Below are 13,868 nucleotides of genomic sequence, written 5' to 3'. Positions count from 1 at the left end.
TGTTTCTGGAACCTGACTGCTGCTGAGAGCTCTGTTTAAGAAGCCCAGAGCCAGCTCGTTCTCATTGGTGCCTTCTGCTCTGTGACCTTGAAGGCTGATCAGGTGCAGGTGGAGTCACTTTGCCTTCACCCCCTTCAGGCTGCTGTTCAGCAGGTGAAGCTGACTCCTGCCCCCATGACACTCTCTCCACTTGGGCTTTCCAGCCACTGGTATTCAGAGGCAACGATTCCTGCGACCCACAAAGCAATATGTAGGCATCATGACTAGTAGGTGTTCCAATAGCCCCCAACTCCATGAATTTGTTTCATTCCCATGTAAAGCCACCCAACTCAGTGGCCATCCTTGTCTATGGCCGAAAGCTACCAGTTACAATGGCTGGATACTCCCTTCCCCATGAGAGGCAGCAGATTGAGAGAGGGCTTTTGCCTTAATCTCTTGCTTTGGGACTTCTGGTTGGGGCATCCGGCTGATCACTGCAAGAAGCAGGTGCTTCACCAATGGGAGCTTTTTGCCTGATCTAACGGAAATCCTTAATGAGGGCTAAGTAGCCTTCAACCAGCAAAACCTCTGAACTCACAAGGACTGGCGAGAAGAAAAAGCAACACAGTTTCTTTTCTCCGCTTTTCTAGGAGCCGGACAGGCTTTTGCATTTCACATAATTCTTTAGCCGCCAGAGCTCTTGTCAAATTCAGAACTTTCATCTGCTTGTAATCGGTGCAGCCTAGTGAAGTTGGCACCTAAAATGTTCCTTCTCCAAGTCTGGAGTTAACAAACTCTGGCCTGGTCAGGTGGGTTACGCAAGCAGGTGAGCTGACGGGGCTTGCCTGTTTCAAGGGTCCTCTTTCTGGCCCTGGAACAAAAAAAATAAAAACCTGGCAGCGTAGGGGTGAGGGGTGTCCTTCTCCAGGCTCAGGGCACAGCATGAGTGGAGCAGGCAGGAGAGCAATGTGAGGCTTGGACTGCACCCTTTCCTCCCACCTTGCGGCAGGTGTCAGTTTTGCGCACGTGGCGTTTGGGTGCCGTTTTCTGCAAGTTACCATAACAGAGGCTGGGGGGGGGGGGGAGAGAGAGAGCCTGTCTTAGGAGAGCCGACGATTGTGAGGCTTAGTCCTTGCTTGCCTGGCACAACATCCTCTCTTGAGGGCAGCCTTGCCATGTGCTCTTGCTACCAGGTGGGATGGACTGGCTGTGGACATTCCTCCTGGGCTGGTCCGTCAGGCTGGCCCCTTTCTGAGGGACAGCCTGAGCCAGGCGGTGGCCTGCACAGACCGGATCCAGCTGTCTGGAGCAGGCGGCCTCTCCTAGTTCCTGGGATCACTTTGCCCTCGCCGCCATCCTGCCCATTTTTATGGGCTTGTTCGTGGCTCAGCTCTCGATTCACCCTGGGCGGGGAAGAGACTTGCAACAGCAGTGCTGGGGGGCTGGGAAGGGCCAGCCTCTGGGAGGCTGCAGCAAGGCGGCTCCTGCACGAGGCAACTCTAGGCCTGCTGCAAAGGGCAGGTCTGTATCTGCAGCTCTGGGCCTCTTTGTGGGGGTCAGTGGGGGTGGGAGGAAGGAGCTGGTTGGTTGCTTGGCTGAAGGAAGGTCTCTCTCCCCCCCCCCCCCACCCTGAGGCTATCACCTTCCCATCATCTCTGCACAGCCCAGTCCCAGATATTTTGTTGCCCCAAAGCAGCTTCCTTCCTTCCCTTCCCTTCCCTTCCCTTCCCTTCCCTTCCCTTCCCTTCCCTTCCCTTCCCTTCCCTTCCCTTCCCTTCCCTTCCCTTCCCTTCCCAGTTTAGGTGACTTTTGGGGCCTCTAATGCAAGGTGTCAATAGCCATGACAGGAGAGGCAGGCGCTGTCCGTGGTAGGCAGGGGGCTGTGGAGCATTTCAGGCACCTGGCCTCTAGCATAGCCTGATCCTTTGAACCCCTCCTACCACTTCCTCCTCCTCCATCTCCCAGGTAAGTTTAGGGGAGTGCAGTTCAGGAGGTCAGAGAGCAGTATCTATATATCCCCGCCAGGGGGCTATTTACTCCCCTTTTGCCCCCTTGTATTGTCGAGCTCCCTTTAGGAGGCGATCAGCCCAGGGAAGCATTGCCTGATGTGATGCTCATCTACCTTTTCTAGCTCTGTGGCGTTCTCCCCTTGTCCCAGCTCTTCTGCTAATTGGCACTAGGCCAGTTGCACAGACCTTCATCCATTTTATACTAAACATGTTCATGTGTGTCTGTGTGTATGGCTGGCACATGGCGTAAGCCCTTGATTATCATGCCACCTTCCTCGCTGGAGGCTGGTGCATCACAGAGGCTCCCATGTGCAGGAAGAGGGTCTGCCAAGAGGAAGAGGCCACTTGGTTGCCAACCAAAACTGGGCTCATTCTGCCAAAGAGACCGAAAAGGAAGCAGCATCTTTATTGGTGTGTCATGTGCCTCTTTTTCCTAGAGCACGTTAGCCTATGCTCCAATTCACGTCAAGTAGAGGAGAGGGTGGGAAGAGGAGGAGGTTTGAGGAAGCAGCCAAGGCAGTTGCTCTGTTTCGTTTATTGTTAGCCCACAGAAAGGTGAGCTGAGCTGTAGGAAATGTGAGGTTGCTTGTATTGCTATCTAACAAGCACAGGTTGATGGTGGACTCCTCTTCTGCTTCTCTTCATCTAAAATAAACCCCACCCACAAAGAGCCCAACTCATAAAATGTTTCCCACCACAGGTGAGTTGGTATTCTGCAAAGGACTCTTACCCTCTCCCTCCAAACAAAAACTCCCTTCCCTCCCTGCAGTGTCACCACCTTCGAAACCCCAAAGTTTGAGGGCAGCAGTTTGTACAGGAGAGTCAGGTGCATGGCCAGCCGGCTCAGGCAGGCGGCAAAAGGGTTCCAGCATCATTGAAACGTCAGCCCTGGCTGGGTTAACTGAGGCGTCTGGACGGAGCTTTGCAATATAACCCCCATTTCCGCAACTCAGGCTCTGGCCGTCACTAAAGGGTTCCACAGAAGCTGCGGCCGTGTACATTCCTCCAGCTAGATATGATGCTCCAACTAAGCAGATGAGCAAAAGGGGAGACCTCCAACTGGTCAGTGTTTTGCACAGACCGGAACGTCCATGTTTGTGTGCTTAAAAGTGCTCTGCCACCCTAACCCAACGAATCCACTGGGGGGGGGGGACCACCACCACAGACAGACTTTGGGCAGTTAGGATAGTGACAGAGAAATGTACCAATGGTGAACTATTGATTATGCAAATTAATCAGAATGAATGCACATTTGCCGTAAACAAAGCGGAACAGACACTCAAAGCAGACTGGGCATGCCCTGGTCTCTGTGCAATCCAATCTGGACAAAAGCTGAACCAAGAGCCCAAGGAGAAAGGGCCACTCTTAAATCCCCAAATGTCACACACTGCAAGGAGCTGAGGGAGAAAGAGCAGGCTGTCTGGGCAGGCATTCCTGCATGGACTAGAAGACCCTTTAGGTCCCTTCCATTCTGCAATTCTACGAAGCTCCCTTGGAGGACAGAGCGGAGTTTCTTGGCTCCCCTTCCATATTGAATGAGCATTAAGCTTTAGTCGGATCTGCTTCCCCATCGCTATCCATCTCCACGACATCCACGGCCGACACGCGGAGGGAGTCGTACTTGGGAGGTGGCGTTCCTGGTTCAGACCCAGCCTCGCCATCTGCGGCCAACTCGTCGTCTCCAGGATCGTCATCGGCTCCCTCCTCCTCCTCCCCTTGGAAGCCCAGGTTGGTGTGAGCCTCCACCCTCTCGGACACGGTGGGAACAGTGTCCCGCTTCGGGGGCTGGCTGCGCTTCCTCCTCAGCCCCTTGAACCAGCCAATCAGCTTCAGGATAGTGATCCAGACAAAGTCGATGAGGATCTCTCCAAACTCAATGATGCACAGCACAGAGCCTCCCATCCAGAAGCCAAACTGGCCACCCAGGCTTGAGAGAAGCCAGACAACCTGCAATGGGAAGAATCACAGGGTGAGAAGGCGTTTGGAGTGGGGGGAGGTAAGGGGGGTCCTGACCCCAGTGGGGCAACTGTTTGCTTTGAGGATGGCCTTCCAGTGGAACAAGTCCTGGGGGATGGACTAGGCTTTGTATCCAAGTTGTCCTCACTGGACTTTAATCACAAAAATCCTTATTTATGTCCTTTTTCATTTTACAGACGTGCCTTGGATCCCAAATGCCTTGTGAATCAAATGTTTTGGCTCCCGAACACCGCAAACCCGGAAGTGAGTGTTCTGGTTTGTGAACATTCTTTGGAAGCTGAATGTCCGACGCAGCTTCTGTGGCTTCCGATTGCGTGCAGAAAGCTCCTGCAGCCAATCGGAAGCTGCACCTTGGTTGTTTAACATTTTCGGAAGTTGAACGGACTTCCAGAACGGATTCCGTTCGACAACCAAGGTATGACTGTATTGCAGTATTCCCAGCCAAGGACACAACCAAATTTCAGAGGGGAAGCTAACAAGACTTTAGCTTTTAAATAAACTATCGGGGGAGTGCTGGAGATTGAAAAGCTGAAGAGTGAACAGTTTAAGCTTGTCTTTATTCCAAAGTTGGAATGAGCTTTGAGGTCTTTCCCATATCATCATAGTCCTGGAGAGCTCTCCTGCTCACAGATGGCTCCCATCCTTTAACACCAAATCAGTATTTTCCCAGAGGCCACAACTCACCCTTTGCAACATGTGAAATAAGAGCATCCCTGAGACAGTTTCTGTGACAGCTCAGAAACAAAAGCCAAATCAGGAAATGCATTTCCAGTGCAGAGGGTGGGGTTTAAAACACATCCCTCATTACTATTGGACAATCCCCCACCCTGTGCTTCATAGAATAGGCTGAGCAAGGGGATCTGGACCCAGCCCACTTACAGTTGTTCCTGCTGTCTCCACAATGGTTCGGTAGTTGTACTCTTGGAAATAGATGTTGAGCTTGATGATCCCGCTCCTGCAGGAAGCGAGAAGAGAAATAATGAGCTCCTCTTTCTCAAACATTCATTCACCAGGCCTGATAAGCTGCTGCCTGAGATTCTGCCCTTCCCTTCCTATAGGCTCCTGCCCTGAAGTTGGTGGCCATCACTGCCTCCTGTGGCAGGAAGTTCCACAGTTTCTCTGTGCTGTGCAAAGAAATACTTTCCTCCATCTGTCCTGAATCTCTCAGCTTCACTGGACATCCACGACTTCTGAGCATTAGCAGAGAGGGGGAAAAGCTTTCCCCTATCCATTTTCTCCACGCCACAGCCACAGCCACCTCACTCACTTGGTGGCTCTGGTGTACGCGGCACACGGGAAGGCTCAGCAAACAAGGCTGTGGCAGCCGCTGCAGCTGCAAAGCGGGCCTATAAACCCAATTTCCGGCTGCTCCGCAGTAACCAAGATGAAACTGGTTGCAGTGGACAGCAGAAGGCCGAGACACTTTGCAGAGCTGCAATTTCGCAATCGGTGGAGGTAAAAGGCTTGCAATGCGATGGCAGCTGCTGCAAGGGACTCACCATGCGCCGCCTGGAGCAGCTGGGGCTGGCTGAAGCACATTCCTCCTGGGCCTGCCTTTGCCATAAGAGCTTTCCAAAGTGGGTTCTGGGGCTGGGGGATTGGCACCTCCTGGGGCCTCAGAAAGCAGGGAGAACAGCTAGGCTGGGTGAGTCTCGGAAGCCAGAGGGGGCTTTGGTGGTCCCTCGCCTGTGCTCCGTGGCCAGAGCAGATGCAAAAAAGAGGAGCCATGCCAGCAACTATCCCAAGAAGGCCTGATGGGAGCAGGGAGAGCACAGGGCCCTGGGGTTTGGCCCTCAGCAGCTGAACATCACAAAAACTTCCCTGGAGAAGGGGCCTTCATCCCCTACACCTCGGCTCTATGGGTTGGCGTGGTTGGGAATCTGCCGAGGGCTCCCTCCCCCTCCTCCCCACCTGCTTGATCCTGGAGGTGGTGAGGAGAGGCCACAGCCTGATGGATCCCTGCTTGCTCTCTGCCTGGCAAGCAGTTAGGTGGCAGGGATGAGGAGCAGCCAGGGAGGGGGGCAGGGGCTGGATGAGTTCTTGCCTCAGGCCCCTCCAAGCCCTGGAACCAACCTTGCCTCTACCACACATTGACTTTTATTGCATTCATAGCCCACCCTTTTCTCCAAGGGGCTCAAGGTGGTGTATAGGTGAAACTCAAGACAAATAATTCCAATTACAACAAATAAAGGCTTGACATATCTTGCTTTGTGTGTCATGCATCTATCTCATATATTGGTTTCACCTTTTAAGTTGCATTACTGAAATAAATGCACTTTTTGATGATATTCTTAATTTTCGAGTTTCACCTGTACATCTCACTGAATCCCCGCAACAACCCTGTGAGGTAGGTTCCGCTGAGAGGCAGCGGCTGCCCCAAGATCGCTCCCAGTGTGCTTCATACGGGGCTGAGTGGGGATCCAAACCCGGGTCTCTCAGGTCCTCTTCTGACACTCTAACCACTGCACCACACTGTCTGTCAAGCCCCAGGCTGCCAGCTTCCCTTCTTCTGCATCTCCCTGTCTAACCCCGCACAGCCCTCCCTCCTTGTCTCTCCCCATCCACTCCTTGTGGCTCAGGGAGCAGCTGGCTTGTACTCACTTGTCCACAGTGATCGTGCGTGACTTATTTCTTTCATAGGATAAAATATGGAATATCCAGTTCTAGAAAGAAGAAACAAAAGAACGTCGTGAACGACACCTGGAGGGAGGGATGCTATGGCTGCCATCTGTGTGGAGGACATCCCACCCCCGCCCTTTTGCTTACTTGTACATGAAACGTCAGGTGCTTTGCAAATTAATAAATGTAAATGAATTAATTGGCTGCCTTTCTGACATGGGTACATTTGTAGAACCACAAAGCACTTTTATCTATTCAGGGCAAATCAAAGAAAGTACTTCTTCACGCAGTTAAACTATGGAACTCACTTCCACAGGAGGCAATGATAATCACCAACCTAAAGGTAAAGGGACCCCTGACCATTAGGTCCAGTCGTGACCGACTCTGGGGTTGCGACGCTCATCTTGCTTTACTGGCCAAGGGAGCCGGCGTACAGCTTCCAGGTCATGTGGCCAGCATGACAAAGCCGCTTCTGGCAACCCAGAGCAGCACACGAAAACGCTGTTTACCTTCCCACTGTAGTGGTACCTATTTATCTACTTACACTTTGACGTGCTTTTGAACTGCTAGGTTGGCAGGAGCTGGGACCGAACAACAGGAGCTCACCCCGTCGCGGGGATTCAAACCGCCAACCTTCTGATCGGCAAGCCCTAGGCTCTGTGGTTTAACCCACAGTGCCACCCGCGTCCAATTAAAGTCAACCTAGATGACTTTAAAAGAAGATTAAACAAATTCATGGAGAAGAGGGCTATCAATGGCTATTTGCCGTGATGGCTATGCTCTCCCTCCATGGATGAAAGCAGCAATGCTACAGAATGCCAGTTGCTGGAAACCTACAGGAGGGGAGAATGCTTGCAGGCTTCCCAATGGGGCATCTGGTTGGACCCTGTGAAAGCAGGGAGCTAGATGGGACCCCTTTGGCCTGATCCAGCAGGCTATTATGTTCTTAAAACAGGAGCTTAATTTTTTTATTCTTAATATTCCCTATTGGATGAATTTCATCCCTTTTAAATTGAGCCACTTGTCTTTGTTTTTTGTTTTTTTTTAAATAAAATTAATCTTATGCACCCAAGTCTGGGACTGAGCTGCTTTAAAAGCCCTAACCATCTAAGCATCTACCCAACTCCATGTGGGTAGATCTTCAGGACACCCAGAAGTCAAAAGATTTCCCCAAAAGCATCTCTGGGAGACCCACCTCAGAAGCTTCAGAAGGCCAGTCAGCCATGGAGATAGTCATCTTGTACTGGGTGTTGCTGTCGAACAAGGAAGGAGAGAGAGTTGTCATTCCCCGTCCTCCCTTCCCCGGCTCTTTGCACGGCAAAGCCCAGCTGGGTTATTCCAGCTGCCCCAATGGAGAGGCCCAGGGGTCAGTGCAAGATGGAGAGCAGGACTTCTGTGCCCCGGGAACTTGGGGGGGGGGACACGCCTGTACTTACTTGCAGGTCTCCTTGCAAGACTCGATGCAGGTCTGGCGGATCTCCAGTCGGCTGCGCAGCTCAGAGAAGCAATATGCTGCGGAGTTCAAACAATGCACAGTCTTTACTTTCAGGAACTTCAATGGAGTTGTTTTCTCCCTGCTGAATTTGCGGAGCTTAAAAGCTCATGGAAGTGCCAAAGGGGGGAGGATTGTTCCTGTGATGCCTGCTTCCCCCACCCAGGGCCGGATTTAGGTCTGGTGTGGCCCTAAGCTACTGAAGGTAATGGGGCCCTTTTATATGTCCAGCTGTCCTTTGTCAACAACAAATTGTCACTGTTTTTTTGTGTTGAATATATGCTATATATGGTAATTTATGGACCTAAAACCATTTAGAAACACTGTTGCTGTATGTAAGTTTTATTTTATTTGTTTTTTATCTTATATTTTGGAAATGTACATCCAGGTTTTTTTCCTTTAACTTTTTTGCCCCCCCCCAAGAGAGTGGGGCCCTAAGCTATAGCTTGTTTAGCTTATACGTAAATCTGGCACTGCCCTCACCCCAGGGCAAGCTGCTGTTGTCCGGAGCAGAACTGAAGGTCCACACTGCTCTGGCAACCCGTCCCACATTCATAAGATGTCCCACATCCTTATGATGTGGCAGCACTTTGGAACTCCCTGCCTAGTGAGATCAGGCAGGCACCTTCACTGTACACCTGCTGAAAACATAATTGTTTAAATCTGTCCTTAATATATTGTTATTTAAACTTTCCAAACGTCTTAAATTATTGTGGTAGATTTATACTTTTAACGCTTTTTTTGTGTAAACCATTTTGAGGTGGGTGGTTGTGTTTTTGCAATCAAGTGGTGTATATAAACTCTATGAAATAAAACAGAAATCTTCACAAGTTGAATCTAAAATTGCAAGCTTTGACACTTTGCTTAAAAAAAAACCCAAATGATGGAAAGACATTCAAAACAAAAACAGATGCGTGGGTTTTTAATTCCTGGCCCTTTCAAAGCAATTGCCCGGCCTCCCGGTGTCCCTTCTTTGCTTGACTAATCCATCATGGTCAATGACCCATTTACACAGGTGGAACACACACAATATCCAACACCCACTAAATAAACCAAATTGCTGTAACTAAACAAGGAAGCTGGACTGCTTGGGCAGTGTTTGCAGGGTAAGCACACTTTCCCCAAGAAGAGAAGCACCCCCACCCCACTCCCCGCGTCCTTTCTGTGCTTGTTCTCACCCCAGTCTGGAAACTCCTGATTGTTGCAGTAAGGCTTCCCTTGGGCCCTAGGGAAGGAGGAGTGGCAGCAGTTGCAGGCCTTCACCATCCGATCTTGGAAGCAGGAACGTAGGCAAGCCTGGAGGAAGAGAGGACTCTGCTTAGAGCCAGCGGGTTCCCAAGAGGGCTTGGAATCATAGAATGGTAGAGTAGGGAGGGACCACGAGGGACATCTGGTCCAACCCCCCTGCAATGCAGAGATCTTTTGCCCAATGTGGGGCCCGAACCCACAACCCTGAGATTAAGAGCCTTATGCTCTACCGATTGAGCTATCCCTCCAAGAGGGGGGCCTTGGGTTAAGTCTCTCTCTCTCTCTCTCAGCCTCCACCCCCCATGTGAGGAAGGAGACCAACTGAGAAAGGACATCACCTGTATTTCTAGCCAGGAGTGGCTTAGAGTGCAACAGGTAAATCAAACCTTGGGTCAGGTCCAACCGTGACCTCAGCAACCCACCACTTTCGGGCCCTCTTGAAACTGCATCAAAAGTTGCCAAGGAGACATAACTTGGGAGAAACTTGCTTGACTGGATGGTTGAGGGGGAGCAGAACATCCTACCTGGATGGAGTAGGTTGTCCTGTAGACCCCACCTGTGGAGCTCTCCTTGCGGTCTTCCATGGTGCAGTTGGAGCAGGACTCAATCGGCACTGGTTCCTCCTGCAGGGAGGAGGAGGAGGGGAGAAGTAAAACCTTTCTGGATTTGTTGGGTCAGGAAATCTTCCTTGCCCCTTGCCCCAGCTACTTGTCCCTGAGGAAAGGGGCAACCTAGGTGAGTTAGGTTTCCACCGTTTCTCCTCCTGCTGAGACCAGATCCTAGGATTGTAGAATTATAGAGCTGAAAGGGACTCCAAGGGCCTTCTAGTCCAACCCCCTGCAATGCTCAAGAATCCACTCAATTCCTAGTGGAGGGATCAGGGGAAAAGCCCAACCATCCCTGTCCCCAAGCACTGGGGAAGCTCCATTTATCTGAATCCACCCAACATCCCATCACAGGACTTAGAAGTGGTTATGACCAAGCTCCCTACTCCCTCATCTTGGCAAGAGAGGTTCTGCTGCAGACTAGGAGGCTCCATTTGGTCTAAAACTGACTCATCCTAAGCCTGGAATGGGCAAAAAAGTGCATATTGGATTTGGGACTGAAGTTCCCCCAAGATTTTATAATGCCCCTACATTCCCTAGTCCAGGCACCCCCAAACTCGGCCCTCCAGATGTTTTGGGACTGCAATTCCCATCATCCCTGACCACTGGTCCTGTTGGCTAGGGATGATGGGGGTTTTAGTCCCAAAACATATGGAGGGCCGAGTTTGGGGATGCCTGCCCTAGTCCATCCTTTTGCAGCCTGGTGTTGCCCTGATGTTTTGGACATCAGCCACAGCCGGCTGTATGGAAACATAGCCACTGGTGGCTGGGGCAGATGAGAAGGGTTGTAATCCAAAACATCCAGAGGGCAGCTTAACTCAATGGCAGAACATCCAGTTCAATCCCAAACGGCATCTCCAGATAGGAATAGGAATAGGAATGTCCCCCTGCCTGAAGCACTGGAGATCTGCTGCCCGTCAGTGTAGACAATACTGAGCTAGATGGACCAGGTGTCTTCCTATGTCCCGGTTTAAATCAGCCCTTGATTCAAAAACGAAGAGGACTGGAACCTTGTGTTGTTTTTAAGGGAAGGACCGTCGCTCAGTGGTTGTAGAGCATTTGCTCCCTATGTTCCTAGTTAATAGTTGATCTGTGCTTCTGAAGTCCTCGCCTCTTGGCACACATCAGACGGGTATTATTTACCAGCTGTTCTTCCACTATAGACTTTACTGGGCTTTTAAACCTGTTGACGTCCTTTACAACATGAGTGGTGATTTCCCCTCCCAGGAAGCAGAGCGGCCCAGGCAGAGTAAGGCAAGTTGCCTTTGGCTATGGAAGAAACCAAACACCTTGCGCCTTCCATGTTTGGAGGGCTTGTCTGCCATTGTTTACATGAGCAGGAGTCGAAGGAAGGAGGCAACCGTCAGCCTTCCCTTCTCGGAGACACATTTAGAGCAGCGGAGATGTACTGAGGGACTTGGGAAAGGAGGAGGCAGCCGGCTGCTCCCTCCCCAGCCTCCTGCCCCTTGGCTGAAACAAACTTTGGCTTTTCAGCTTACAGTTGTTGGGATTTTGTGCAAGAGGGGAGGAATGCTGGGAAACTTGCCCTTCGACTTGCTTTGCAGAAAGCAAAAGCAGCAGAGCAATATGCGTGGCAGGAGCAGAGGCCTCCAGCAAAGGAGAGTCCCAGCCACTCAAGCCACCCTCTCTGCTCATCAGGGGAATCACAGAATTGTAAAGTTGGAAGGGACTCCACCAGGGCATTTATTCCAACCACTGCAATGCAGGAATCACAGCTATGGGTCACTTCCAAACAGTCAAACAAAACCACTCCGCATGCTTGGGAGGTACTCTGGCCAGGAGGCAAAACTGCCACACAACCCCCAACACATGGACAGAGGGAAGAGGCAAAGGCACTCTGCACATGCTCAAGGACATCCCATTTGTTCATTTTTGCTGATATATATATACCTTGCCGACAAAGGTCCGTATAGTTAAAGCTATGGTTTTCCCAGTAGTGATGTATGGAAGTGAGAGCTGGACCATAAAGAAGGCTGACTGCCGAAGAATTGATGCTTTTGAATTATGGTGCTGGAGGAGACTCTTGAGAGTCCCGTGGACTGCAAGAAGATCAAACCTATCCATTCTGAAGGAAATCAGCCCTGAGCGCTCCCTGGAAGGACAGATCCTGAAGCTGAGGCTCCAATACTTTGGCCACCTCATGAGAAGAGAAGATTCCCTGGAAAAGACCCTGATGTTGAGAAAGATTGAGGGCACTAGGAGAAGGGGATGACAGAGGACGAGATGGTGGGACAGTGTTCTCGAAGCTACGAACATGAGTTTGACCAAACTGCGAGAGGCAGTGGAAGACAGGAGTGCCTGGCGTGCTATGGTCCATGGGGTCACGAAGAGTCAGACACGACTAAACAACAACAACAACATAACAACATATATATATGTTATACAACATATATATATGTATAACTGCCCAGAGAAAGACATCTGATCTCAGGGTGACTTAAAATCAAGAGACCAGGCACTGAAATATGTTTTCCTTCTCTGAGTTGTTTTAGACCAGTGGTTCCCAGATCATTTGGGGGCTACTGCCCCCTTGGTTCTATAAACTCATGCCCCGTATTCTCTACCCTATAAAAAGCATTATTCAGAATAGGACCCAGTAAGGAAGACAATAACCCAACACAATTCAAAACAGTCACCATTAACTGCCCATTTATGCAAAATCCAGTTTAAAATATTTAGCTTAATTAACAAAACTGACAAACTTGATTGTGTGATACAAGCTTTTCAGAGTCTGATAGTCATTCACACCTCCAGCCCCCCACCCCCTGCTGCCCCCTTGCCTCTGAGCAGCCCCTTAGGTAGTCCTGCATCCCTGCAGGCAGCAGCATACATTGGGAACCACTGTTTTAAACTGTGTTTTATTATTGTAACCCACTCTTAGACCTTAGGGTGGAGGGCTTGATGATGTCGATGATAAATTAATACTAAATTAATAATTGGAGTGCAGTGGAGAAATAATCACCTGGAAAGTAGGATAGTCTTGATACAGATTCTTTATAGGGATGTCTGACCCGTTCACTGTGCAATCGCTGTAAGGAGCTCCCATCCGCACAAGTTCATCCTAGAAAGAAAGAAAGAAATCTTAAGGGCAGGCGGATTCCCCGAACGGTTGCTTCTTGCTCTCAGTTCTCCTGAAAGGCAGTGACATGCCCTGAAATGAAGAGAGGAAGGGGGCTTTGCTCCCTGCATGCAAAAGTCTCTGTTTTGTTGCGTCAACATATTAAGAAGACACCAGAAACATCTGTATGTTTTCCTGAAGTCTTAGGCTGTGTGTACACTTCCCCGGGCTGAAAACATAGTGAGATCATACTTTTCTCAATTAAGATCAAAGCTGGTTTTGTGGGGAAGTGCACCATAATGCAGAATTTCATAGGAAACGGCAGGATAGGTCTGGATTGGCTAATGTCACATGTACACCTCTTCTGAAACCAGTTGTGGGAGCACCCTTGATGCAGAATAAACAGGAGCATGTGTACGCAGCCTTGCAAGCAAAGTAGGAACATCAGAAAAGCCTGGGTGCCAGACCAGGCCAAAGGGGACCATCTAATCCAGCCTCCTGTGCTCACAGTGGCCAGCCAGATGCCATTTTTGGGAAACATGCAAGCAACAGCATTCAGCCCACCTGGGATTCCCAGAAACTGGTATTCAGAGGCGTATTGCCTCCGACAGAGGACAGTGCCATAAGAGGAGAGACCTGCTTTTGGATTAGGCCAAACAGGCCCACCTAGTCCAGCCTCCTGTTCTCACACTGGCCATCCAGATGCCTTAATGGGAAACCTGCAAGCAGGATCCGAACACAAGCACATTCTGCACCTGCCCTAGGTTCCCAGGAACTGGTATTGCAGGACAGCAAGAAGGAAGGACACTCCCTCTTGCCCTGACTCTTGGTGAAACTGGATTTTAGGTGTACTGAAACAG

At 50.4% G+C, this 13,868-nt stretch overlaps 1 protein-coding gene and 1 long non-coding RNA gene across 5 annotated transcripts in view; one reads left to right on the top strand and one right to left on the bottom strand.

The window, feature by feature from the left end:
• The first annotated feature begins 1,265 nt into the window (after positions 1 to 1,265).
• Positions 1,266 to 6,783, top strand: LOC148683676 (uncharacterized). Of its 2 annotated transcripts, none has more exons than XR_015946933.1 (3): positions 1,266 to 1,500; positions 4,142 to 4,208; positions 6,633 to 6,783. It is a non-coding gene; the product is annotated as an uncharacterized LOC148683676 (long non-coding RNA). The 2 variants fall into 2 exon arrangements; XR_015946932.1 differs by lacking the exon at positions 1,266 to 1,500 and adding an exon at positions 3,714 to 3,957.
• The window catches only part of SCNN1B (sodium channel epithelial 1 subunit beta), a 38,264-nt gene continuing 26,903 nt past the window's right edge, over positions 2,508 to 13,868 (bottom strand). For all 3 annotated transcript variants that reach the window (XM_088657423.1, XM_035130744.3, XM_035130743.3), the window contains exons 8-15: positions 12,913 to 13,011; positions 9,849 to 9,947; positions 9,255 to 9,372; positions 8,021 to 8,096; positions 7,780 to 7,837; positions 6,567 to 6,628; positions 4,845 to 4,920; positions 2,508 to 3,935 (exon numbers count right to left, since the gene is read on the bottom strand). In XM_088657423.1, the coding sequence (XP_088513549.1) occupies positions 3,531 to 3,935; positions 4,845 to 4,920; positions 6,567 to 6,628; positions 7,780 to 7,837; positions 8,021 to 8,096; positions 9,255 to 9,372; positions 9,849 to 9,947; positions 12,913 to 13,011 (993 nt within the window). In that variant the 3' untranslated portion in view covers positions 2,508 to 3,530. The remainder of the gene's footprint in view (positions 3,936 to 4,844; positions 4,921 to 6,566; positions 6,629 to 7,779; positions 7,838 to 8,020; positions 8,097 to 9,254; positions 9,373 to 9,848; positions 9,948 to 12,912; positions 13,012 to 13,868) is intronic.

The sequence above is a fragment of the Zootoca vivipara genome, chromosome 13, assembly GCF_965207765.1.
Source record: "Zootoca vivipara chromosome 13, rZooViv2.hap1.1, whole genome shotgun sequence".
NCBI classification, from domain to species: Eukaryota; Metazoa; Chordata; class Lepidosauria; order Squamata; family Lacertidae; genus Zootoca; species Zootoca vivipara.
Note: the sequence above shows the minus strand (reverse complement) of the source record. Positions and strands in the feature narration are given on the sequence as shown.